Source organism: Carcharodon carcharias, chromosome 9 (assembly GCF_017639515.1).
Source record: "Carcharodon carcharias isolate sCarCar2 chromosome 9, sCarCar2.pri, whole genome shotgun sequence".
Classification (NCBI taxonomy): domain Eukaryota; kingdom Metazoa; phylum Chordata; class Chondrichthyes; order Lamniformes; family Lamnidae; genus Carcharodon; species Carcharodon carcharias.
This window is the reverse complement of record NC_054475.1, coordinates 17,586,555-17,611,686: the sequence shown is the minus strand read 5'-3', so window position 1 is coordinate 17,611,686 and position 25,132 is coordinate 17,586,555. Positions and strand designations below refer to the sequence as shown.

At 47.2% G+C, this 25,132-nt stretch overlaps 1 protein-coding gene across 3 annotated transcripts in view; it reads left to right on the top strand.

The window, feature by feature from the left end:
• The window catches only part of foxp4 (forkhead box P4), a 440,188-nt gene that overhangs the window by 385,120 nt on the left and 29,936 nt on the right, over positions 1-25,132 (top strand). For all 3 annotated transcript variants that reach the window (XM_041196036.1, XM_041196037.1, XM_041196038.1), the window contains exons 12-13: positions 5,327-5,403; positions 7,014-7,115. In XM_041196036.1, coding sequence (XP_041051970.1) covers positions 5,327-5,403; positions 7,014-7,115 — 179 coding nt within the window. The remainder of the gene's footprint in view (positions 1-5,326; positions 5,404-7,013; positions 7,116-25,132) is intronic.

Below are 25,132 nucleotides of genomic sequence, written 5' to 3'. Positions count from 1 at the left end.
AGCAGGACCTGTTCCACTCCCACCCAGAGCGGGACCTGTTCCACTCCCACCCAGAGCAGGACCTGTTCCACTCCCACCCAGAGCGGGACCTGTTCCACTCCCACTCAGAGCGGGACCTGTTCCACTTCCACCCAGAGCGGGACCTGTTCCACTCCCATCCAGGATGGGACCTGTTCCACTCCCACTCAGAGCGGGACCTGTTCCACTCCCACCCAGAGCGGGACCTTTTCCACTCCCACCCAGAGCGAGACCTGTTCCACTCCCACCCAGAGCGGGACCTGTTCCACTCCCACTCAGAGCGAGACCTGTTCCACTCCCACCCAGAGCGGGACCTGTTCCACTCCCACTCAGAGCGGGACCTGTTCCACTCCCACTCAGAGCGGGACCTGTTCCACTCCCACTCAGAGCAGGACCTGTTCCACTCCCACCCAGAGCGGGACCTGTTCCAGTCCCACTCAGAGCAGGACCTGTTCCACTCCCACCCAGAGCGGGACCTGTTCCACTCCCACCCAGAGCGAGACCTGTTCCACTCCCACCCAGAGCGGGACCTGTTCCACTCCCACTCAGAGCGGGACCTGTTCCACTCCCACTCAGAGCGGAACCTGTTCCACTCCCACTCAGAGCAGGACCTGTTCCACTCCCACTCAGAGCGGGACCTGTTCCACTCCCACTCAGAGCAGGACCTGTTCCACTCCCACCCAGAGCGGGACCTGTTCCACTCCCACCCAGAGCGAGACCTGTTCCACTCCCACCCAGAGCGGGACCTGTTCCACTCCCACCCAGAGCGGGACCTGTTCCACTCCCACTCAGAGCGGGACCTGTTCCACTCCCACCCAGAGCGGGACCTGTTCCACTCCCACCCAGAGCGGGACCTGTTCCACTCCCACCCAGAGCGGGACCTGTTCCACTCCCACCCAGAGGGGGACCCATTCCACTCCCACCCAGAGCGGGACCTGTTCCACTCCCACCCAGAGCGGGACCTGTTCCACTTCCACCCAGAGCGGGACCTGTTCCACTCCCATCCAAGATGGGACCTGTTCCACTCCCACCCAGAGCGGGACCTGTTCCACTCCCACCCAGAGCGGGACCTTTTCCACTCCCACCCAGAGCGAGACCTGTTCCACTCCCACCCAGAGCGGGACCTGTTCCACTCCCACTCAGAGCGAGACCTGTTCCACTCCCACCCAGAGCGGGACCTGTTCCACTCCCACTCAGAGCGAGACCTGTTCCACTCCCACCCAGAGCGGGACCTGTTCCACTCCCACTCAGAGCGAGACCTGTTCCACTCCCACCCAGAGCGGGACCTGTTCCACTCCCACCCAGAGCGGGACCTGTTCCACTCCCACCCAGAGCGGGACTCGTTCCACACCCACTCAGAGCGGGACCTGTTCCACTCCCACTCAGAGCGGGACCTGTTCCACTCCCACTCAGAGCGGGACCTGTTCCACTCCCACCCAGAGCGGGACCTGTTCCACTCCCACCCAGAGCGGGACCTTTTCCACTTCCACCCAGAGCGGGACCTGTTCCACTCCCACCCAGAGCGGGACCTGTTCCACTCCCACTCAGAGCGGGACCTGTTCCACTCCCACCCAGAGCGGGATCTGTTCCACTCCCACTCAGAGCGGGACCCATTCCACTCCCACCCAGAGCGGGACCTTTTCCACTCCCACCCAGAGGGGGACAGGCTCCATTCCCTTCATAATTGGTGCTCTGGTTCCTTTCAAATGTCTACTCCCTTCTGTTGAACTTCTACCATTTCTCGAAGCTCCTCATTGATTCAATATCCTGTCAGCGTTCCATGCAGAGGCCCACGCATGATGAAAGGCCCATGTTGTTGATATAAATCATTGCATGTGGCAGTAGAATGAGTCTGAAGCTCACCTGCACGTATTGTTTCCAAGACAGCAAAGCCACAGACTGTCCCAGAGACCCAGAGTGAACTGATTTATATACTTTTGCAAAGTTTTCCCAATTGGAGACAGCTGTACTTAATTCCCAAATCAAAGCACGTGTTCTATTGTAGCACAATTTCAACATTTACACACGTGTGTGAATTGGGCAGCCAGAATTCATCAAAAGTCAGCGGTAGGCAGGGAACAGTGTGGGAGAACTTGGAAACAAACAAAAACAGCTCTGCTCAATGAGAAATGATGGTCAAAGGAAAATTCAACTGCAATAAACCTTGAGCACAGAATCACAGATTGGTTACAGCACAGAAAGTAGCAATTCAGCCCATCCTGTCTGTGTTGGCCCTCCAAAGAAGCAATTCAACTAATGCCACTCCCCCACCTTCCCCCCCACCCCCCCACCCCCCCCCCACCCCCCCCCCACCCCACCCCCCCAATAGCTCTGCACATTCTTCCTATTCAGGTAATTATCCAATTCCTTCTTGAATGCCACAATTGACTTTGCCTCCACTACACTCCCAGGCGGTGATTCCAGATCTTAACCACTCGCTGTGTGAACAAGTTTTCCCTCATGTCGCCATTGCTTCTTTCACCAATTACCTTAAACCTGTGCCTCTGGTTCTCGACCCTTCCACCAATGGGATCAGTTTTCCCCTATGTAACCTGTACGGACCCCTCAAGATTTTGAATACCTCTATCAAAACTCTTCTCAACCTTCTCTTCTCTAAGGAAAACAGTCCTAACTTCTCCAACCTATCTTCATAACTGAAGTTCGTCATCCCTGGAACCACTCAGGTGAATCTTTTCTGCACTCTCTCCAATGCCTTCGTACCCTTCCTACACTCCAACTGAGGCTGAGCCAGTGTTTTATGCAGGTTTAACATAGCTTCCTGTTTTTGTACTCTATGTCCCTGTTAATAAAACCTAGGATACTATATGTTTTATTAACAGCTCCCTCAAACTGTGTCAGCATCTTCAATCATTTATGCACATGTACACCCAGGTCCCTCTGCTCCTACACCAACTTTAGAATTGTATCCTTTATTTTGTATCGTCTCGCCACATTCTTCTTACCAAAATGAATCATTACACACTCCTCTGCAATAAATTTAATCTGCCAGTTGTCTGCCCATCTCAGCAAACTGTCTGTGTCCTTTTGAAGTTCTACACTGTCCTCCTCACAATTCACAATAAGTCCAAGTTTTGTATCATCTACAAATTTTGAAATGGTGCCCTGTACACCAAGGTCTCGGATATTAATATATATCAGGAAGAGCAAGGGTCCCAACACTGACCCCTGGGGAACTCTGCTACAAACCTTCCTCCAGTCCAAAAAACAACCATTAACCACTATTCTCTGTTTCCTGTCACTGAGTCAATTTCACATCCATGTTGCTACTATTTATTCCATGAGCTATAACTTTGCTCACTAGTCTGTTGTGTGGCTTTGTATCAAATGCCTTTCTGAAGTCCAAGTACACCACAAAGCAAACATTGCCCTCATCAACTATTTCCATTATTGCATCAAAAAAATTCCAGCAAGTTAGTTAAAATGATTTGCCCTTAACAAATCCATGCTGGCTTTCCTTAATTAACCCACATTTGCCCATGTGATTATTAATTTTGTTCGGAGTTATTGTTTCTAGAAGCTTCCCCACCAGCAAGGTTAAACTGACTGGTCTGTAGTTGCTGGGCTTATCTTTACACCCTTTTTTGAACAAGGGTGTAACGTTTGCAATTCTCCAGTCTCCTGAGCCTAAGGAAGATTATGGCCAGTTCCTCCACAACTTCCGCTCTCACTTCCCTCAGTATCCTTGGATGCATCTCATCCCGTCCCTGTGCCTTATCAACTTTAATATCCAATATCAATTTTAAATCCTTCAAGTATGTTAAATATCTCCTCTTTCACCATGGCCTGGCTAGCATCTTCTCCCTTGGTAAAGACAGATGCAAAGTGTTCATTTAATACCTCAGCTATTCCCTGTCTCCATGGGCAGGATTTTCAGCTCAGCATGTGAACGCACACCCAAAACGCACAAGCGTGAAACAGCGCGCAATGACGTCGGGAGAGTGTCCCAACATCATCGCGCACTCGCACGATATTTCAGTCAGTGGGCGCACGCGGGACTCAGCAGTGTGCCCGCCGACAATTAAGAGGTCTGTTAAGCCCGTTAATAAATTAATTAAAGTGAAATTCTCCCTGCCCATCCAACTTTACAGTTAGCGGGCGGGCAAATAGGCCAAGTGGTCTTTGCATTTTTTTGCGAAACCTCATCCGCAGGCGGGATGAGGCTTCGAAGAGTGATTACTAAAACAATGTAAAAAATGTCAAACTCATTTTTAACAAGTCCCTGCTCATGCGACAGAGTCACATGAGGGGAGAGGCTTTCTTAATTTTTGAAATCTTTATTTTTAATGCTTAAAAACCTTCAGCTCCCTGAGGCAGCTCTGTGCCTTCAGGGAGCTCTCACTGAGCGTGGCCTCGGCCATGTGCACTCTTCAGCGCTCGTGCTCCTCCTGCCCCCGCCCAGACAGGTTATCAGTGTGTTTCAGGCTGGCTGGCTGTTAATTGGCCAGCCAGTGTGAAATCACTGTCGGGTCCCAATCGCGGGTGGTGGACCATTTGCGGCTGCTCCTGGGCCCGCCCACCAAGGTAAAAACTCTGCCCCATGTGTAAATCCCCTTTATGGCTCATATTTGGCCCCATTCCTCCTTTTACCACCTTTTTACTATTTATATGTCAGTAGAGGACTTTTGGAATCCCTTTTATGTTAGCTGCCAGCCTCTCTTCATGCTCCATTTTTGCTTCTTTTATTTGCTTTTTTAATTCCTTTTTGAACCTTCTTTATTCAGTCTGGTTTTTGGTTGTATTATCCACTTGACATCTGTCATACGCACACTTTTTCTTCATCTCAATCTCTGTATCTTTTGTCATCCAGGGAGCTCTGGATTTATCTGCCCTACCTTTCCCTTTCAAGGGAATATATCTTGACTGTGCCTGAACTATCCCTTCTCTAAAGGCAACCACTTTAGTGGTTCAGTTAATGTTTGTCCTGCCAAGTTTCGATTCCAATTTACCTGGGTCAGACCCATGTTCACCCCATTGAAGTTGGCTTCCCCCCAGTTAATTATTCTCACTCTGGATTACTCCTTGTCCTTTTCCATAGCCAAACTAAACCTTATGATACAACGATAACTGTCCCCTAAATGTTCCTCTAAAACCCAAGAACCACATCCAGCAGTGTCTCCTTTCTCACTAGACTGGAAACATACTGCTGTAGATAATTCTCCTGAACACACTCGAGAAACTCTTACCCCTTACACTACCACTGCCCCAGTTTATATACGGATAACTTGGATAAGGATTAATATCAAATATTCAGCATTAACACATTTGCATGTTTTCTGTTCTCTTACAGAACTTGCTCAGAATCATGAATTTTACAAGAATGCAGATGTTCGACCTCCTTTTACATACGCTTCCCTCATCCGACAGGTGAGTGAACAAACCCATCTCGTAATTTGGGAGATGGTTTGAGGTCCTGGTTATTCTCATCTCCAGAAGGCATTCCCTGCTGGAGACTGACACTCTGCCATCTCCCAGGGTTAGAGCATTATTTTTAATAATAATGAATGAACAAAGATCATTAAAAGTGTAATGCCATTGAGTTAATTTTTTTGTGATTCATGTTATAATGATCATTTATAAGAGTAATTGGCAATTAGGTACAATTACAGAGAATCTTATAGCACAGAAACAGGCCAGTCAGCCCGACTGATCCATGTTGGTGTTTATGCTCCACAAGAGCCTCCACTGACCCTTCTTCATCCCACCCCATAAACATATCCTTCCATTCCTTTCTCTCTGATGTGCTTATCCAAATTTGCCCTGAATGGATGGATCTCTGCTATTCACCTCCACTATGCCCTGTGATAGCAAATTTTGCATTCTTCACACTCTGTAAGGACATTTCTCCTGAATTCCCTCTTGGATTTATTAGTGTCTTCAATACTAAGCTCATTATTAATACAGCTACCCCAATTACAATTACAGTATCGATTTGAACGGAGATTAGTTCCTGAAGAAATCATTGGTCAGATTCCAACTGTGCCCTTGGCTGCAGTTGTGAGGAGCTGACCTCAAAGGAACCTACCACCATTGAAATAGGCCAGAGGATCAATGGAGATGGTCTCAGATATCGAACATTTCTGATGGAAGGTTAAGGAAATTGGGATTGTTTCTTTGGAATTTTTGAGGTAATGCAATTGATGCTTTAACTGTTATGATGGGAAGTTGTTGCAGGAAAATGTTCACCTGGTGAAGTGTTAGTAGGAGTGAAGAGAGAGGTTGGAAGAACTTCCTGACCAAACATTATCACCTTCAAATAGAGTCAGAGAGCCTCGGGTAAATTTTCAAAAAGAAAAGATATAGAAAGATGCAGGGAAATGAGACTGGGATAGATCGTTCCAGAGGAGAGCTTGCATTGGTATTGGGTATGATGGATCGAATGGCCTCCTTCTGTTCACTAATCTTTGCTCTTCTATTAGAGATTCCAGCCTCACCAATTCTACCCTTCCCAGTATTTTCCCCAATCCCATCTCTTTCCAGAGACACTACAAGATGTCTCTTGAACCAATTTATACTGTTTGCTTTAACCACAACATGTTTGAAATTCCATCACTTTTTGCATGTGTAATGCCCTCCTTCCTAACCTGGCTACAAAGTTTCATGTTACCTTGCCTGCCCTGTCCTGTTGTGTCCTGTGCTGCTCTCACCTGTCCTGTTCGGTCCTGTGCTGCTCTCACCTGTCCTGTTCTGTCCTGTGCTGCTCTCACCTGCCCTGTCCTGTTCTGTCCTGTGCTGCTCTCACCTGCCCTGTCCTGTTCTGTCCTGTGCTGCTCTCACCTGTCCTGTCCTGTGCTGCTCTCACCTGTCCTGTTCTGTCCTGTGCTGCTCTCACCTGTCCTGTCCTGTGCTGCTCTCACCTGTCCTATCCTTTCCTGTCCCGTCACCCTTGCCCTGTTCTGCTCTGTCCGGTGCCCTTTGACCCGTCCTCTCCTGCTTATCCAATCCACTGTGTCATGTCAGCCTTTTCTTCCCTGTAGGCAATCTTGGAAGCTCCCGACAGGCAGTTAACACTCAACGAAATTTATAACTGGTTTACAAGAATGTTTGCATACTTCCGGAGAAACACGGCCACATGGAAGGTGAGTGCCATAAAACGCTCAATTCTTTATGTGTATATTTTAAATAAACCGTGAACCACGTTGTATAAAGAACACCAGACAGTTAGAGAGAAAGACTTGCATTTATGCAGCAATTTTCACAACCTCAGGACATCCCAAAGTGTTTTTGATGTGTCGTCACTGCTTCAATGTGGCAAAAACGGCAACCAATTTACACACAGCAAGCTCCCACAAACGCCGGGGGCAGGATGTTTCATCCTTCGGGCAGGTGCGTGCCCGACCCGATTGGGAGTGAAATAGTGCACGATGATGTCGGGCAAGCGTCCCAACGCCATCGCGCACTCTCCCGACCTTTCGGTTGGCGGGCGCATGCAAGAGGCGGCAGCACACGCGCTGGTGATTAGGAGCAATTAAGAGGCCTATTAAAGCCCTTAAATCAATTCATTCAATTGAGTTTTTCGCTGCCCATCCAACCGTTCAGTTGGAGACGGCCTTTGCATTTATAACGAAACCTCATCCACGGGCGGGACGAGAAAAAAACCAATAAAAATTCTTAAAAGTCATATTTCACACGTCCCTGTTTGTGTGACAGAGTCACATGCGAGGACGTGGCTTCCTTATTTGTGAAATCTTTATTTCTCATGTTAAAGATCTTCAGCTCCTTGAGGCAGCTCTGTGCCTTCAGGGAGCTCTCACTGAGCGCACCCACGCACATATGTGCACTCTCCAGCGCTCGCACTCCTCCTGCCCCCACCCAGGCAACGCTGAGGTTATCAGCGCGCGTTACACACTGACTGGCCGTCAATTGGACAGCCAGCATGAAATCGCAGTTAGGGGCTGATCATGAGCGGCAGACCATTGAGCAGCCACTCCCAGGCGCCCCCCCCCAGCCCCCCCCGGGATGAGGGGATAATCTTCCCCCAGATATTGACCAGACAATCTGTGCGGGCGATGCTGTTTGAAGGATAGTTACCGATCAGGACATCAGAACAACTCCCCTGCTTTTCTTCGAAATAGTGTCATGGGACCTTTACATCCTGCTGAGAGGGCAAATGGTGCCTCGGTTTAACATCTCTCTGACAGTGCAGTATTCCCTCGGTCCTGCATTCGAGGTGTCAACCTGGATTTTGTGCTCAAGTCTGTAATGGGTTTCGAACCCACAAACTCCCATCTCAGAGTAGTACCCACTGAGTTACAGCTGGCGTGAGCTTAAAGCAGTCACTTGATAAAATGGCGCAGCTATAGATGCGAAGTTTTTTAGTTGGAAGGACGGGATGCTGTAAGAATCTCAGGCGCCCATGAGAATCTCCCTGAGGTGTCTGAGAAATTGCTGTGATTGTGTGAATGCCACCACAGAGATAGGGGTGTGGACATGACAGACGCTTATAACAATGTTTAGTGACAGTGACCACAGCACATCAGACGTTGGGTTGTATTTAAAGATCGATAGTGAACTGAAATAGTGGAGTAAATGATATTGCAGATATTGAAAGGATACAGAAGAGAGCAACAAGAATGATTAAAGGGATCGAGGGATTGGATTACGAGGAGTGATTATGTAAATTGGGCATGTTCTCATCGGAGAAGAGAAGATTGAGAGACGCTCTAACTGCTGTTTTTAAGATGCTAAAGAGACTGGAGATAATAACGACCTTGACAAATGTTTCATCTTGTCCAGAACAGTAGGAGGGCATGGCTTATGCTTGAAGAAGATAAATTCAAAACTAATCTGCAGAAATAAAGTGAGGAATTTAATGCCCTCTCCCAAGTTGTGTTTAGGGGGGCATTTAATAAGGTGGATTGGGACCCCACTGCCTTCCCACCTCCACCCTGATTAATGGACGACCTTCCCGCTCCATTTCCAATTGGGGCCCTTAAGTGGCCAATTAATTCCCACTTACGGGCCTTATCCCACCTCCACCGGTATTCATCCAGCTGCAGGCCGGTGACTCGCCATCTGGGAAGCCCTAAGACCAAACCTTTTGGAGAGCTTGTGGGCTTCCAGGGGTGTCCCTCATCCAAAGGCACGTCGTGCCTGATCCAGGCACTCGGCATCAGGAAGCAGGGGAGGAGGTCCACTGAGACCCGCCCACCTGCACTTGCTGCCTCTCTCACAACCCCCCACCCCCGTGAACTCCTCCCACTATGACTCACCTGTGGCCTGGGTTGCTCGGCAAACCTGGGCCTTGGGTGGGTGCATTACCGGCAGCAGCCACCACTCCCGCTGGCGCTGCCGAGCAATGCACAGCCGTCAGCCTCTGATTGGCCGGTAGCTCTCGGGGGTCTTGACCCCGGGGAAGGCCTGCCCCTGCCCCATTTAGTGCCTGATTGGCACTTAATTTGACAGCCCTCCCAAAAGGAGGCAATGCAGGGTTCCTGCCGGCTGGCCTCCATTAAATACTGCCCTATATTTCAGTAAGCAAGGGGTCAGTCTATCAAATTGGCTCCTGAGTGAGACAGTGGACGGTTTTAGTACTGATTCATTCAAATACAAACAGGGACAGTAACAACATTTTGAGAACAGTATGTGAGAAATTTGAGACAAGACGTGTCTTGAGTGTAATATGCTCGGGAGGAACAGGTAACTTTGCGTCTATGGTCCCCAAAGCTCTCCCCCACTGGGGGTTTTCCTCACCTCATGTCTGACTCTGTTGGAGACTCATTGATAGATTTTAATAACTGTGATTGATCAATAACTCCATTATCATTGAATCATGTGACTTTTTTTAATTCATTCACCGGATTTGGGCTTCGCAGGTTGGGTCAGCATTTATTGCCCATCTCTAGTTGCCCTTGAGAAAGTGGTGATGAGCTGCCTTCTTGAACCACTGCAGTCCATGTGGTGTAGGTACACCCACAGTGCTGTTAGGGAGGGAGTTCCAGGATTTTGACCCAGCGACAGTGAAGGAACGGCGATGTATTTCCAAGTCAGGATGATGAGTGGCTTGGAGGGGAACTTCCACGTGGTAGCGTTCCCATCTATCAGCTGTCCTTTTTTTTCTAGATGGTAGTGGCCGTGGGTTTGGAAGGTGCTGTCGAAGGAGCCTTGGTGAATTCCTGCAGTGCATCTTGTAGATGGTACACACTGCTGCTACTGTGCGTCAGTGGTGCAGTGAGTGAATGTTTGTGTATGTGGTGTCAATCAAGCAGACTGCTTTGTCCTGGACAGTGTCAAGCTTCTTGAGTGTTGTGGGGGGGCTGCACTGATCCAGGCAAGTGGAGAGTTTTCCATCACACTCCTGATTTGTGCCCTGTAGATGGTGAACAGGCTTTGGAGAGTCAGGAGGTGAGTTACTTGTCACATGATTCCTAGTCTCTGACCTGCTCTTGTAGCCACAGTATTTATTTAACTAGCCCAATTCAGTTTCTGGTCAATGGTAACCCCCAGGATGTTGATAATGGGAGGTTCAGTGATGGTAATGCCATTGAACATCAAGGGCCGATGGTTGGAATCTCTCTTGTTGGAGAAGGTCATTGCCTCGCATTGTGTGGTGTGAATGTTACTTACCACTTGTCAGCCCAAGCCTGAGTATTGTCCAGGTCTTGCTGCATTTGGGCATAGACTGCTTCAGTACCTGAGGAGTTACGAATGGTGCTGAACATTGTGCAATCATCAGCGAACATCCCCACATCTGACCTTATGATGGAAGGAAGGTCATTGATGAAGCAGCTGAAGATGGTTGGGCCAAGGCCACTACCCTGCGGAACTCCTGCTGTGAAGTCCTGGAGCTGAGATGACCCACCTCCAACAACCAAAACAGTTTTCCTTTATGCCAGGTATGACTCCAACCAGTGGAGAATTTTCCCCCTGATTCCCATTGACTCCAGTTTTGCTAGGGCTCCTTGATGTCACACCCTGTCAAATGCGGCCTTGATGTCAAGGCCAGTCACTCTCACCTCACCTCGGGAGTCCAGCTCCTTTTTCCATGTTTGAACCAAGGCTGTAATAAGGTCAGGAGCTGAGTGGAACTGGCTACCAGGATGGTAAAAACTCTCTGGTCTTCTATTGTCCAGAAAACCTTAGGTTGTTTATAAATGTTTTATGAAGAATTTTTTTGACCCACTGTTTTCTTCTTGTTTTCGGATTCCACTTCACCCTTCTGTCAAATTTAACAATGGAACCTGGAGAGCTCATATCAGAGCCGCATCAAAACTGCCCTTGCTATTGGTGGGAAACCCAGCTGTACAATTTGTCCGACCACACTTGGAGCCCTGTGCACAGTGCTGGTCTCCATAATACGAAAAGGAAGTAGAGGTAGCAGAGAAGTAGTAAAAATTATTTGCATGGATTATATTAGCATTTAGATGTTCTAACTATCAAGTAAAACTAAACAAGCTGGGGCTCCTTTCTTTAAAAGAAAAGCCTGAGGGGTGACCTGATCGAGGTCTTTAAGACTAAGCAGGGGTTTGATAAAATAGACATAGAACAGATGTCTTCACTGGTGAGGGAATCCAAAATTAGGAGCCATGGATATAAGACAGTCACAAACACTTCTTTACCCAGAGAATGTGGAACTCACTACCACACAAAGTGGTCGAGGTGAATATTATAGATACGTTTAAGGGGAGATTGGTTAAACACATGGGCAAGGATTTTCCATTCGTCGGGTGAGCTTGGCGGGAGTGGGCGGTGGGGGGGCGGTCATGGAGCCCCCTGCGATTTCACATGGGCGAGTCAATTAAGGCCCACCGCTCATGGATGGTGAGCGGTAGCGCTGAGCGCTACCTGTGTGGGTGGGAGGAAGAGGGAGAGCCGGGTCCAGCGATCTTTTGAGCATGTGCGTGAAAGACTGCTTCAATCTCCGTGCCTCAGGGAGGTTGAAGCACTTTCTAAAAAAAATAAATGAACGCATTAAAAATTTAATGAAACGCGTCCCCTCGTGTGACTGTGTTTTTTAATTTTCAAATAAGTTTTTCATTTGGTTCATGAACGCTTTAGGAAACCTCATCCCGCTCGTAGATGAGGTTTCCTAAAAAAAAAGTAAAGGTCGCTTGGTCTTTTCGCCTGCCCGACAACCGTAAGGTCGGACGAGCAGCGTAAAAAATCAGGCTAACGGCCTTAATAGACCTACCGGTTATCAGCGGGCGCGCAGCCAACTCCGGCACGTACCTGCCGAATGAAAGGTCGCGTGACGTCGGGATCTCACCCGACATCACCGCGCGTCATTTAACGCCCCAGCATGTCGGGCGCGCGCCCACACGCCTAATGGAAAATTCTGCCCATGAGGAAGAAAAGTATAAAAAGGATATGCAGATCGGGTGAGATGAAGGGGAGTGGGAAGAGCTTCATGTGGGACATAAGTGCAGGCAGGGATTTGTCAGACTGAATGGCCTCTTTCTGGGCTCCGCAAATGGAGACTGTGTCTAACAGAAGGTTGATAATTATTCTTTGGACGCCAGCAGTTTGGACACAGACATTAGGACTGATTAGTTCATCATTTCTATCAGAGCTCATCGGGTTTTTACACTGACTGATGAAGCAATCCTTCAAACATTAAACCCACTGAGTCATTTGGGGAATACCAACCCACCCTATCCCTCAAACCCTTTCATCCAAATGTAAGTGGGAATTACTTTTCCTGTGAGACAGAAATTCAACCCTGCACACTCTGGCATTGTAGACTATTCCTTGCTCAGTAAATTGCCTCTCATTATACTTCAGATCAGTGTCACCAAATCCATGTCCCTACCAACAAGTTCACAGATCAATCTCAGGAAGGCTGCCCCTTTGCACGGGGTGTGGGTCTGGGATGGCAGTGAGTTCCTGATTTCAGTCAATCCACTGTGTCAGTAACCCTCCCACAGGGAGAGAAAGGGGCTGCAGGAGTGATACCTCAATTTCACAGAGCTTCTTTAACCTGCTCTGTGGCAGCTGGGAAAAGCCTCACTCCACCTAACAAGCTGTCACCCACTGAAGAGTGAAATAGGAGAGGGAACAGCCCCAATATTCCCGTTCCGTCAACATCCCAGAAACTGCCAGCAGAGGGGAAGCAAAGGGGAACAATATGTGAAAACAAAAGAGGCTGCAGTCATCCTCATACGCATATTATGCAGACAAATTCACAATACAGAACGTGTAAATGCTTGGGTGGAAAACAGGAGCTGGTTTAATGGCAGAGTGCTATTAACATGGACACCGAGGGATTTGAACACTAGGTTGAGAAATTGAAATTCAAGTGTTTGCTCTACTGGGAGCCACTGTAGGTCAGCAAGGATAGGGCTGATGATTGAATGGGACTCAGTTTAAATTAGGATGGACAGCAGAAACAGTTAGTTCTCAACACCTTATTTCAGGAGGTGTACAGGAGTCATTCTATTTAATTTTACATAGGATTACATAGGATCTACGGCACAGAAACAGGCCAATCAGCCCAACCAGTCCATGCTGGTGTTTCTGCTCCATTCAAGTTTCCTCCTATCTTTCCTCATCTAAATCTACCATCCAATCCCTCCATTCCCTTCTCCCTCATATGCCTGTCTAAGTTTCTCCTTCGCGGTATCTATACTATTCACTTCAACCACTCTCTGTGGTAGTGAGTTCCACATTCTCACCATTCTTTGGATGAAGTTTGGTCTGAATGCCCTGTTGGATTTCTCGATGACTATCTTATGTTGACGGCCTCCAGCTCTGCTCTTCCGCGCAAAAAGAAACGTTCTCTCTGTATCCACTCGATCAAAACCTTTCAGAATTTTAAAGACCTCTATTAGGCCACCTCTTAGCCCTCTCTTTTCAAGTCCTGGCTGTCAATCCTTTCCTGATATCTATACCCAAGCATTTCTGGTATCATCTTTGTAAATCTTCTTTGCACCCTCTCCAGTCAGTGTCTCTATTTTCTTTTCATAATATGGTTACCAGAACTGCACACAGTGATCTCTAAGTGTGGGCTAATCAGGGGTCATCGTGCAGGAAGCCATTATTATGGAAAAGAATACAGTAGGAGACGATGGGCTAAATCAAGATTTGGTGCCAAACTTTGGGTTCAGAAAGCCAATAGATTGTAAGAGGAAGGGAACCAGTAATGCAAAATAAATGCTGACCTTTTCCAGCAACCCCCAAATACTAGGAATAAATTAGAAAAAGTATAATATGCTAGCAGCCAGAAGTCTTTGGTTGACAAAGCAAGTTTTCTTGTCAGTGGTAGCTCAATACTTCCAGCTTTTTGTATATATTTTATGAAGGTTTATTTTTTAGTCCAATTTTTCTTCTCATTTCTGGATAATTCCATCCTGTCCATCATGTAAATTTGGAGATGTGGAATTCCACAACTTTGACATGATGGGAAAGTTGGAGGAGGAGTCATGCGAAGAGCCTTGATTCTAACAATGAAGACACAGGGATAAGGAAGAGTGGGAAGTTCAGAAAGAACAGGAGGAGAATGTTCAAAAGAATCATGACAACTTTGTCCATACAAAAGAGAGTCAGGAAGAGAGAGACTGAGGTAACAGTGAGGGAATGATTGGTAATTCGATGGCAGAGATTATAGTTTCCAATCTATCCATTTAAACATAAGTGTCTTGAGAATGAATTACATGGAGGCACACTTCAAAATATCAAAAGTATTTCAGAAGAGTAAACGAAAGCTGGTCATTTTCCATTGGTTTCTCTGAGCTTGTGAACCTTGCCTCCTCCCAGCAGAGAGAGAAAGCATTTACAAGCATGTGCCTACTTACAGACTATCTCAGTACTTAACCTCTCATTAGTTTCAGGATGTGCCTATGAAGCACATTTGCCCACAGGCACTAATAGGTCATTAACCTTAAAGGAAAAGCCAAAACTTAGTTGCCAAATACGACAAAACCCAGGCCATGGATCACCTCATTAGCAGTTAAGCCAAAGCTGGTTGCTATCGCCAATGTGGGTGTTCATGTATGTGTGCATGTCTGGTACCCATGTGCATGTTGGGGGTTTGTATGTTTGCATGTGGTTGTGCATGTGTCTGTGTACATGTGAGTATTTGTGTGTGTTTGTGTGTGCATGTGCATTAGTGTGTGTGTGTGGGCATGCAAATGTGCACAAGTGTGCATGCGGAAGTGTTAGTGTGTGTTTTGTTAAAAATGTAATTAAATATTTGATTAAATATTGAGAAAACTGAAGCCCTTGTTTTTGGTCCCTGCTGAAACTCTGTTCCCTAGCTCCTCACTCCATCCATCTCCCCAGCAACAGACTAAGATTAAAGCCGTCTGTTCACAACCTATTGTCACATTTGACCCTGAGTTGGCTTCCAAGGTCATATTCTTGCCATTACTAAAAACACCTATTTCTACATCGCCTGACTTCACCCCTGCCTCAACTCACCCCTCACTGAACACCTCACCCATGCCTTTGTTGCCTCTGGAGTCGACTATTCCAATGCACTTCTCCTGCATTCAACCCCACGTAAATTCAAAAACCTCCAAAACCCTGCTACTGCATGTGTTTTAACTCACAGCAAATCCCATTCGCCTATCACCCTCTCAGTGGCCGACATTGGCTGCAGTCAAGAAGTGTCCCAACGCTCTGAGATCTCTGCGCTCCTCTAATCCTGGCATCCATAATTTTAATTACTCGACCATTGTTCACCGTGCCTTCAGTTACCTCGGCCCCCAAGCTCGGAAATACCCTCCCTACACCTCCCCGCCTCTCTACTTCACTTTCCTCCTTTAAGACACTCCTTAAAACCTCCCTCTTTCACCAAACTTTTGGTCATGTGACTTAATATCTCCTTATGTGGCTCAGTGTCATACTTTGTTTTATAATATTCCTGTGGAGCTTGGGATGTTTCATGAGATTAAAGGCGCTATATAAATATGTTGTTGTTGTTGTAGCATGTGAATCATTGTGTTCGTATGCTTATGCATGGCATGTGTGTTTTGTGTGGCCCATGTGTTGTGTGTATCTGAGTGTGTATAACACGGTGCAAGTATATGTGCATGTTCGTGTTGTGTGTGTGCTGGCGTGTGTGTGAACCCGGGGTCAGTCAGGATTGGCCTCAGTTGTGCTTCCTTGCTTGCCTCCACACTCTGGGCTTGCACACTCGAGGATTCACCGTCTGGGAGAGGTGTCTGTGGAACCATTCCCCAAACAGAGACTGAACCTTAAGATGGGCAGTGAATTGGGGACTAACCTCTTTAAACCTGTATTTGTGGTTCAATTTAAAATCAAGAATAAAAATGTATAATCTGTAAATTCAGTAACTAAACTAAACAAGGGGGAAAAATACACACAGAATTTCTAACCCTGCATGGTTTGGACAATTGCCGTATAATGTGATGCTATGACTATCAAGAACAAGTTAATTTAAACTCATCTCCATGTGATTAAATGTCCTTGGGAGATTTGGTGTGGTTATTTCAATCAGAGCTAGGTGAGTGTCAGTCACACAGCCACATAAACAAGTGTTTTAATGTGATTATAAGCAAATCATTGAGAGGCCTATTTATCTTGGTTCTGCACTGGGATTTTTTTTTTTTGTCTGTCTTTAACACGGGAGGCTGTGACATTTGAAACAAGCTGAGCAGTTTCAGAGACAGAACACGAGGGCTTTATCTTTGAAATAGCTAAACAGAGCATCATTGGAACTTCATTAAAAATTCACACTTACAACATAGAGTCACAATCAAGCTGACCCAATCCCACTGAAATTTCACCCAGCTGTGAAGCTGAAATGTGTCTTTACGAAGGGACTAGTGATGTGAGGGGGGAAGGAATTCGAAATGGTTCTCACTGATAATATCTGAAACCAGTTAGTGTTTGAGAAGAAACCCCTAAAGCGAGCCTAGTTTAGGTGTTAGGTGCCAGCTGTGGCTCAGTGAGTGGCAATCTCACCTCTGAGTCACAAGGCCCGAGCTCAAGTCCTATTTCAGGGCTTCAGGACAAACGTCAAGGCTGGGACTCAAAGTCCCAGTACGGAGGGGGTGGTGCATTGTCTTTCATCAAGAGGGCCCTGTTTGCTCTCTCAGGCGAGTGTAAAAGATCCCATGGTGCTATTTTGAAGAAGTCCAGGGAGGTCCCCTCTATGTCCCAGCCAATATTTACCCCTCAGCCAACACCCCAAAAGCAGATTATCTGGTCAATCCCACATTGCTGTTGTGGGAGCTTGCTGTGTACAATTTGGCTGCTGCATTTTTCCTGCATTACAAAAGTGACAAGGCTTCAAGAGAACCTCATTGGCTGTAAAGCGCTTTGGGGAATCCCATGATTGTGAAAGGTGCTTAGAAAAACAGACTTGCATTTATATAACGCATTTCCTGACCACCAACATCCCAGCCAATGAAGTACTTTCTGAAGGGTAATCACTGGTGTAATGTAGGAAATATTATGTAATACAAGTCTTGCTATCTTGTTTTCTAATATTTATTTTCCAAACTTTTAATTCAGTGACTGCATTTGCTACAGAACTGATATTTCTGTTATTTGCATGACAGGCGGTTTACACATGAGCCTTTGTGTTGTTTTGGCTCAGTGGGTAGAACTACTGTGGAAAGCTAACGCACTCTCAGTGCTGAGTCTCACTGCGGGACAGTCCCTGAAGGTGCTGACTCTCACTGGGGGACAGTTCCTGAAGGTGCTGAGTCTCACTGGGGGACAGTCCCTGAAGGTGCTGACTCTCACTGCGGGACAGTCCCTGAAGGTGCTGACTCTCACTGGGGGACAGTCCCTGAAGGTGCTGACTCTCACTGCGGGACAGTCCCTGAAGGTGCTCACTCTCAGTGGGGGACATTTCCTGAAGGTGCTGACTCTCACTGGGGGACAGTTCCTGAAGGTGCTGACTCTCATTGGGGCCAGTTCCTGAAGGTGTTGACTCTCACTGGGGGATAGTTCCTGAAGGTGCTCACTCTCGCTGGGGGGGACAGTTCCTGAAGGTGCTGACTCTCGCTGGGGGACAGTTCCTGAAGGTGCTAACTCTCACTGGGGGACAGTTCCTGAAGGTGCTCACTCTCACTGGGGGACAGTTCCTGAAGGTGTTGACTCTCACTGGGGGACAGTCCCTGAAGGTGCTGACTCTCATTGAGGTACAGTTCCTGAAGGTGCTCACTCTCACTGGGGGACAGTTCCTGAAGGTGCTGACTCTCATTGAGGTACAGTTCCTGAAGGTGTTGACTCTCACTGGGGGACAGTCCCTGAAGGTGCTGACTCTCACTGGGGGACAGTTCCTGAAGGTGTTGACTCTCACTAGGGGACAGTCCCTGAAGGTGCTGACTCTCATTGAGGTAAAGTTCCTGAAGGGCTCACTCTCACTGGGGACAGTTCCTGAAGGTGCTGACTCTCACTGGGGGACAGTTCCTGAAGGTGCTGACTCTCATTGGGGGGCAGAACTGGTGTGGGGGCTGGTTGATATTTCTTTTCTAGCCTAGCGATACTGAATTCATTAATACCCTCCCTACTGCACCATTCCTTCAGTACAGATCATGAAGCTCAGTCTGGGAGTGTCAAAATCGTGCATTTAACATTGGAGGCATTAGGGACCAGTTGATTATTTGTTAATTCAATGAGGGTCCCCTTATTTCCTACGTCCACCCTTCCTTTCTCTTTAAATACTCCCTTCCCTTCCAATTGGTAAAAGGAAGTTATCAAGTTAAAAAGTGCTTCAATGGGGAAAGAGTGAAATGATGGGGGAGGGGGAAAGATGGGGAGGGGGAAAGAAAAGGAGGAATCTGCTTGTTGGTAGAGGAATAAAACGTTGAAAGGAGAAGGAATTGGAGAGAAAAATAATCAAAAGCTTTGAGAAAAATCTGAATTAAAATGATCAAAGCCTTGACTCAATTTTATGAAAAGGTAAAGCTCCCAGTTTGTAAGGAAGGAAACTGGTTTCAATTTTTTCCAAGCAATTTCCTCAAAGCATTAATTTTAATTTTTTTGTTGCATATGTTTTATTTGTATTGTGTTTGATGTTTGACCTTTCAAATTGCTGTTAATGTTTTAACAGAATGAATAAATCTTCTATCACAAATTGGAAATGCAAATATAAATACAGGCCTTTATCTGAAATTGGGGTCATTCTAATTTGCAAAGTTGAGGAGAGCAGCTCTTAATGTGAGGCAGTGTTACTGTGTTCATAATTATACAGTTAGGTGGCAAAGTGAAATAAGAGATGGGGGTTGGTGAGAGAGAGAAGGGCGGAGAGGGACAGAGTCAGAGAGGAAGAGATAGAAAGAGTGACAGAAACACAGGCAGAGAGACAAAGAGAGACAGATAGAGAGAGAGAGAGAGAGAGAGGGGGTGGGGGTACACAAACATGCAGGCAGAGGAGGCAAGAGAGACAGAGGCAGAGCCAGAGGTAGAGGGGCACACAGACAAAGAGAGAGTCGGAAAGACAGATTTTTATTGGCATGAGCTGCTTGATGTGGGAATCCAAAAGTCAGGATCCCTTCACACACCGGGGATTTAGTGTGTATGTGACATCACCACCACCAAATGTTCCTGTCGCTGTTTGTCTCTCTCTGTTTTTGTCTCTCTGTCTGTCTCTATCTCTGATTGATAGGCATAGCTGCTAATCTGGTAAGGACCCAGTTGGTGAGGGTTGCAGGGCTGGTTTTGTTTTATTCATTCGTGGGCTGTGGGCATGTAGGCCAGCATTTATTGCCCATCCCTAATTGCCCTTGAGAAGGTGGTGGTGAGCTGCCTTCTTGAACCGCTGCAGCCCATGTGATATAGGTACACCCACAGTGCTGTTAGGGAAGGAGTACCAGGTCTTTGACCCAACGAAAGTGATGGAATGGTGATATATTTCCAATTCCATAAGATGTAGGAGCAGTAGTAGGCCATTCAGCCTATCGAGTCTGCTCCATCATTCAATGAGATCATGGCTGATCTGATAATCCTCAACTTCACTTTCCTGCCCTTTCCCCATAACCCTTGATTCCCTTACTGATTAAAAATCTGCCTTCCTCAGCCTTGAATATACTAAATGACCCAGCCTCTACAGCCCTCTGCAGTAAAAAATTCCACAGATTCACTACCCACAGACAGAAGAAATTCCTCCTCATCTTTGTCTTAATTGGGTGACCCCTCACTCTGAGATTATGCCCCCTGGCCCTAGACTCATCCACAAGGGGAAATAACCTCTCAGCATCTAACTCAGGATGGTGAACGGCTTGGAGGGGAACTTCCAGGTGATAGTGTTCCCATGTATCTGCTGCCCTTGTCCTTCTGGATAGTAGTGGTCTTGGGGTTGGAAGGTGCTGTCTAAGGAGCCTTAGTGAGTTTCTGCAGTGCATCTTATAGATGGTACACACTGCTGCTACTGTGCTGCTACTATGCGTCAGTGGTGGAGGGAGTGAATGTTGTGGAAGGGGTGTCAATCAAGTGGGCTGCTTTGCCCTGGATGATGTCAGGCTTCTGGATTGTTGTTGGAGCTGCACTCCTTTAGGCAAGTGGAGAGTATTCCATCACATTCCTGACTCGTGCCTTGCAGATGGAGGACAGGCTTTGGGGAGTCAGGAGATGAGTTACTCACTGCAGGATTCCTAGCCTGTGACCTGCTGTTGTAGCCATAGTATTTATATGGCTGGTCCAGTTCAGTTTCTGGTCAATGGTAACCCCCAGGATATTGATAGTGGGGGATTCAGCAATGGTAATGCTGTTGAATGTCAAGAGGCAATGGTTAGATTCTGCCTTGTTGGAGATGGTCATTACTTGGCACTTGTGTGGCGCGAATGTTACTTGCCAATTGGCAGCCCAAGCCCGGATATTGACCAGGTATTGCTGCATTTGGACATGGACTTAGGAGGTTCCTAATGGGGTGGGGAGGCTCGGGAGTCAATAAGGACTGGGGGAGGGGGGTCATTTGGATTCGTTGATGACCCCGGAGACAGGATGTGTTTGGAGGCCTGCTGCTGGGTGGATTGGGGCCTTCATGGTGGGGTGGGGTATGGGGCTGGGGAATGAATCAGTGAATTGTTGGTGGATGGAGCGCCCAATCGTGGAAACTCCTCAGGCAAGCTCCTGGATCCAGGGGGTTGTGAAAGTTCTCACCTCCTGAATCCACCAAGCCCTCACCGAGAGGGAGCTGCCGAGGTTCAGCTGCCAACACTGGGCCAATTTCAAAAGCTTAATGATAAGAAGCCTCACAGTCTCATTATCATACTTAAAGTTCCGACCTGCCTTCTTGAATCTGGTTGGCTCCTCATTCATCTTCCAGCCTGAGTTAAAGTCAGAAATGGACGGGTTCAGGCCGGGAAACAGATTTCTGAGGCTCTAGCCCCCACGCCCCCCAACCCCTGACCCAAACTCACCTGTTTTTGTAAGTTAAAATTCAGCCCAGTGACAGAGAGAGAGAGAGACTTGGAAGAGAAGATTGCTATCAGGATAATGTCGATTTTTACAATATATATTTATTTTTAAATATGTCAAATCACACGTGATATAAAAACAGCCGAATTAAAAATGATAATGCAATCAGTCACAAGACAAGGATTCTGAGGCAATTTATTAGCCTCTGGGAGAATTGCAGCCAGCTTTCACTGGTCAGATTCTATGCAGAGAGGTAGCTGCTGATAAAGGCATTATAATAAGCTGTGGTTGAAAGGGAGCAATATTTGCTTTGTGTTCACAATTGGGTAACCCTTTCCCTGCTGGTGAAGAATGAGAAGCAGATGGACCACAGCCTGTCTTATCACACCTGTCCCACCATTCTACCATGCTGCCTCCCCCTCTCCTTTCATCCATCCCTTTATTACCTTTAGACTTGACTACTGCACACTTTCCTGGTTCCATCCCCACCCTCCGCCTCTGTAAACCTGAACTCATAAAAAACTTTGCTGCCTATGTCCAATCTTACATCAAGTTCTGATTTCCCACCATCCCTGTGCTGATTGGCCACCATTAGTTCCCATTCCATCAATGCCTTGATTTTAAAATTCTCGTTCTTGTTTTGAAAGCCCTGCACGTCCTCACCAGCCCCCTTTCGCTGTAATCTCCTCCAGCCCTAGAACCCTCCGGGATCTCTGCACTCTTCCAATTCTGGCCTCTCACACATCCCTGATTTTAATCCCTCCACCATTGGCAGCCATGCCGATAGCTACCTGGGTGCTAAGCTCTGGAATTTCCATCACTAACCCCTCTGTCTCTCTCGTTCCTTTTTGTTCATTCATTCGTTGGTGTCTTATTCCCAGAAGGCTGACTGCCATGGGCCTCCACCTCTGTGCTGTCCTTACACATTCCACATCAGTCAGCTGCATCCAGTCCATTCTATCCATCAACCATTTTCTCCTCTGCTTCCCTCTCCCAGGTTTTCCGTTGATCCCCCTCCCCAATAGTTATCTGTCTACTGTCAGCTCTAGTGATGTCTATTGTATCTTTCTCCCTTTGATGTTATACTAGCCATTTTTCTCCAGCCATTTCCAGCACTTCCTCGTTAGTCCTTCATCTTTCTGTCTGTGTGGGAAACGTGAAACATTATCCTAAACACCCACATCTCGAATGTATTCAGCTTATCAACAGTCTCTGTGTTTATTGTTCATATCTGTGAGGTATATAACATAGATGACAGAGTGTAGCACCTCGGCACTCTCTTCCTAAGATTCAGATTCCATTTCTTGGATGCTTACGCATTGTTCGTTCTGACAAAGCTGGTTTTTATGTCAATTCTCCTTCAGATCTCAAAACTGCATCCCCCATTGCCTGTGATAATCTGCCCTTGGGTATATGAACCTTTTCAATTGTTCCAGGACTTGTCCATTTACTTCAACTTTCACTTCCACAGTTAGGCCTGTGCTCATCACCACTGTCCTGGTCTTCTTCACATTTCATATTCCACATTCCTTGCTTTTACTTTGTTTACAATTTCCTGTAGAGCCTCTTTGGACTCTGCATTCAGTGCAATGTCACCTGCATACCTCAAGATGTTGACATTCAACCCTCCCAATGCCGCAGCCTGAAAGATCTTCTATGTCTCTGAAGATAGTCTCAGTGTACAGATTGAACAGTCTGGGCACATGACACATCCCTGTCCCACTCCTCTTTTGATTGGTGAGCTGTCTGACAAGCCACTATCAAGTCTCCTGAATGCTGATTGATTCCAGTATAGATGCGGAATTATCCTTTTATCCCCCTTTAAAATGTTATTGAAAACCAAGTCTGAAAATCAAGTTTTTGATCACCTGTCCTAATAGTCTCTCTTATGTGGTTCAGTGTCCAATTTACTTTGATAACGCTCCTGTGAAGTGCATTGGGACATTTTACTGTTAAGTGCTATATAAATGCAAGTTGTTGTTGTAGTAGAGTGACTGGCTCTCCAATCACTCACTGTGCTCTTCCTGTATTTCCCTTCAGTGGTCCAGAGCATCTGCTCAGACCTGGACAGCTGTCTGAGAGTTGAACGAATTGGTATCAGTGCCTCACAAACAATCCCACGAGCAGTGGCCTCTCTACCCCCTTCCCAGGATTCCTGGAGCAGGTGCCTCAGGCTGAATGACATTTGGACATTCAAGGCTCCTCGGAACCTCAGAAGTGTTCAGAGTGAGATTGGTGGCAGAGTCTCTCTCCTGCCCTCCCCATCTTTAAAAACTTCGCAAACCAATTATTGGCTCACCTTCCCCAACAATGGGGCAATTATTGTTTGTTCCTTTTAATCAACCTATTTTTTTTTTTTTTGCAAAGTGTATGCAGATAATTCCTGTGTTAATGTCACTTCTGTGTAGTTTTAATCATGGCTTTGTGGGTACTATCTTTGTAGAGCACTATCGTCTCTGCATCAGAAGGCCGTGGGTTTAAGCCCCACTCCAGAGCACATAAAGAGGGTGACACTTCCCATAGCATACTGAGGGAGTGCTGCACTGTCAGACGGTCAGTACTGAGGGAGTGCTGCACTGTCAGAGGGTCAGTACTGAGGGAGTGCTGTACTGTCAGAGGGTCAGTACTGAGGACATGCTGCACTGTCAGAGGTGCCACATTTCAGATGAGACTTTAAACTGTTTCCCCTCAGGTAGAAATAAAAATCCCATGACATTATTTTGAAGAAAATGAGGAAAGTTCTCCAAGGTGTCCTTGGCTAAAATTCATCCCTCAGCCAACGTCACTAAAACATCCTGTACCAGGATGCTCTGAGGAGTCTCCGCTTCTTCCTTGAGCAGAGTCCCGAACAATCCCCATCCACTACCACTCTCCTCCATCTGACTGAACTTGTTCTCTCACTGAACAAATCTCCATAAACTTGGCTCACTTCCTCCAAATAAAAAGTGTGGCTATGGGTACCTGCATGCGCCCCAGTTATGCCTGTCTCTTTATGGGGTACGTGGAACATTCCTTGTTCCAGTCCTACTTAGGCCTCTTCCCACATCTCTTTCTCCGGTACATCGATGACTGCTTCGGTGCCACTTCATGCTCTCGTCTGGACCTAGAAAAATTTATCAATTTTGCTTCCAATTTCCACCCCTCTCTCCCCTTCACATGGTCCACCTCTGACATTCCCCTTTCCTTGACCTCTCTGTCTCCATTTCTGGAGTGCAGCACTCCCTCAGTCCACCATTATTCATTTAAGCCCACTGACTCCCACAGCTACCTCAACTACAGCTCTGCACACCCTGCTTCCTGTAAAAACTCCATCCCATTCCAGTTCCTTCACCTCCGTCGTATCTGTTCCGATGATGCCACTCTCCAAAATGACACTTCTGACATGTCTTTCTTCATCCTTAGCCGAGGCTTTCCCCTACATTGGTTGACAGGGCCCTCAACTATCTCCGACCCATCTCTCATGCCTCTGCCCTCACCTCTCCCCCTCCCTCCCAGAACCATGATAGGGACCCCTTGTCCTCACTTTTCACCCCACCAACCTCCGCATTCAAAGGATCATCCTCCACCATTTCTGCCAACTCCAGCATGATGTCACCATCAAACACATCTTCCCCTCACCCTGCCGTCAGCATTCCATAGGGACCATTCTCTCCAGGAGACCCTGATCCGCTCCTCCATCACCCCCAACACCTCGTCACTTTCCCACGGCACCTACCCATGCAATTGCAGAAGGTGCAACACCTGCACCTTGACCTCCTCCCTCCTCACTGGCCAAGGGCCCAAACACTCCTTTCAGGTGAAGCAGCGCTTCACTTGCACCTCCTTC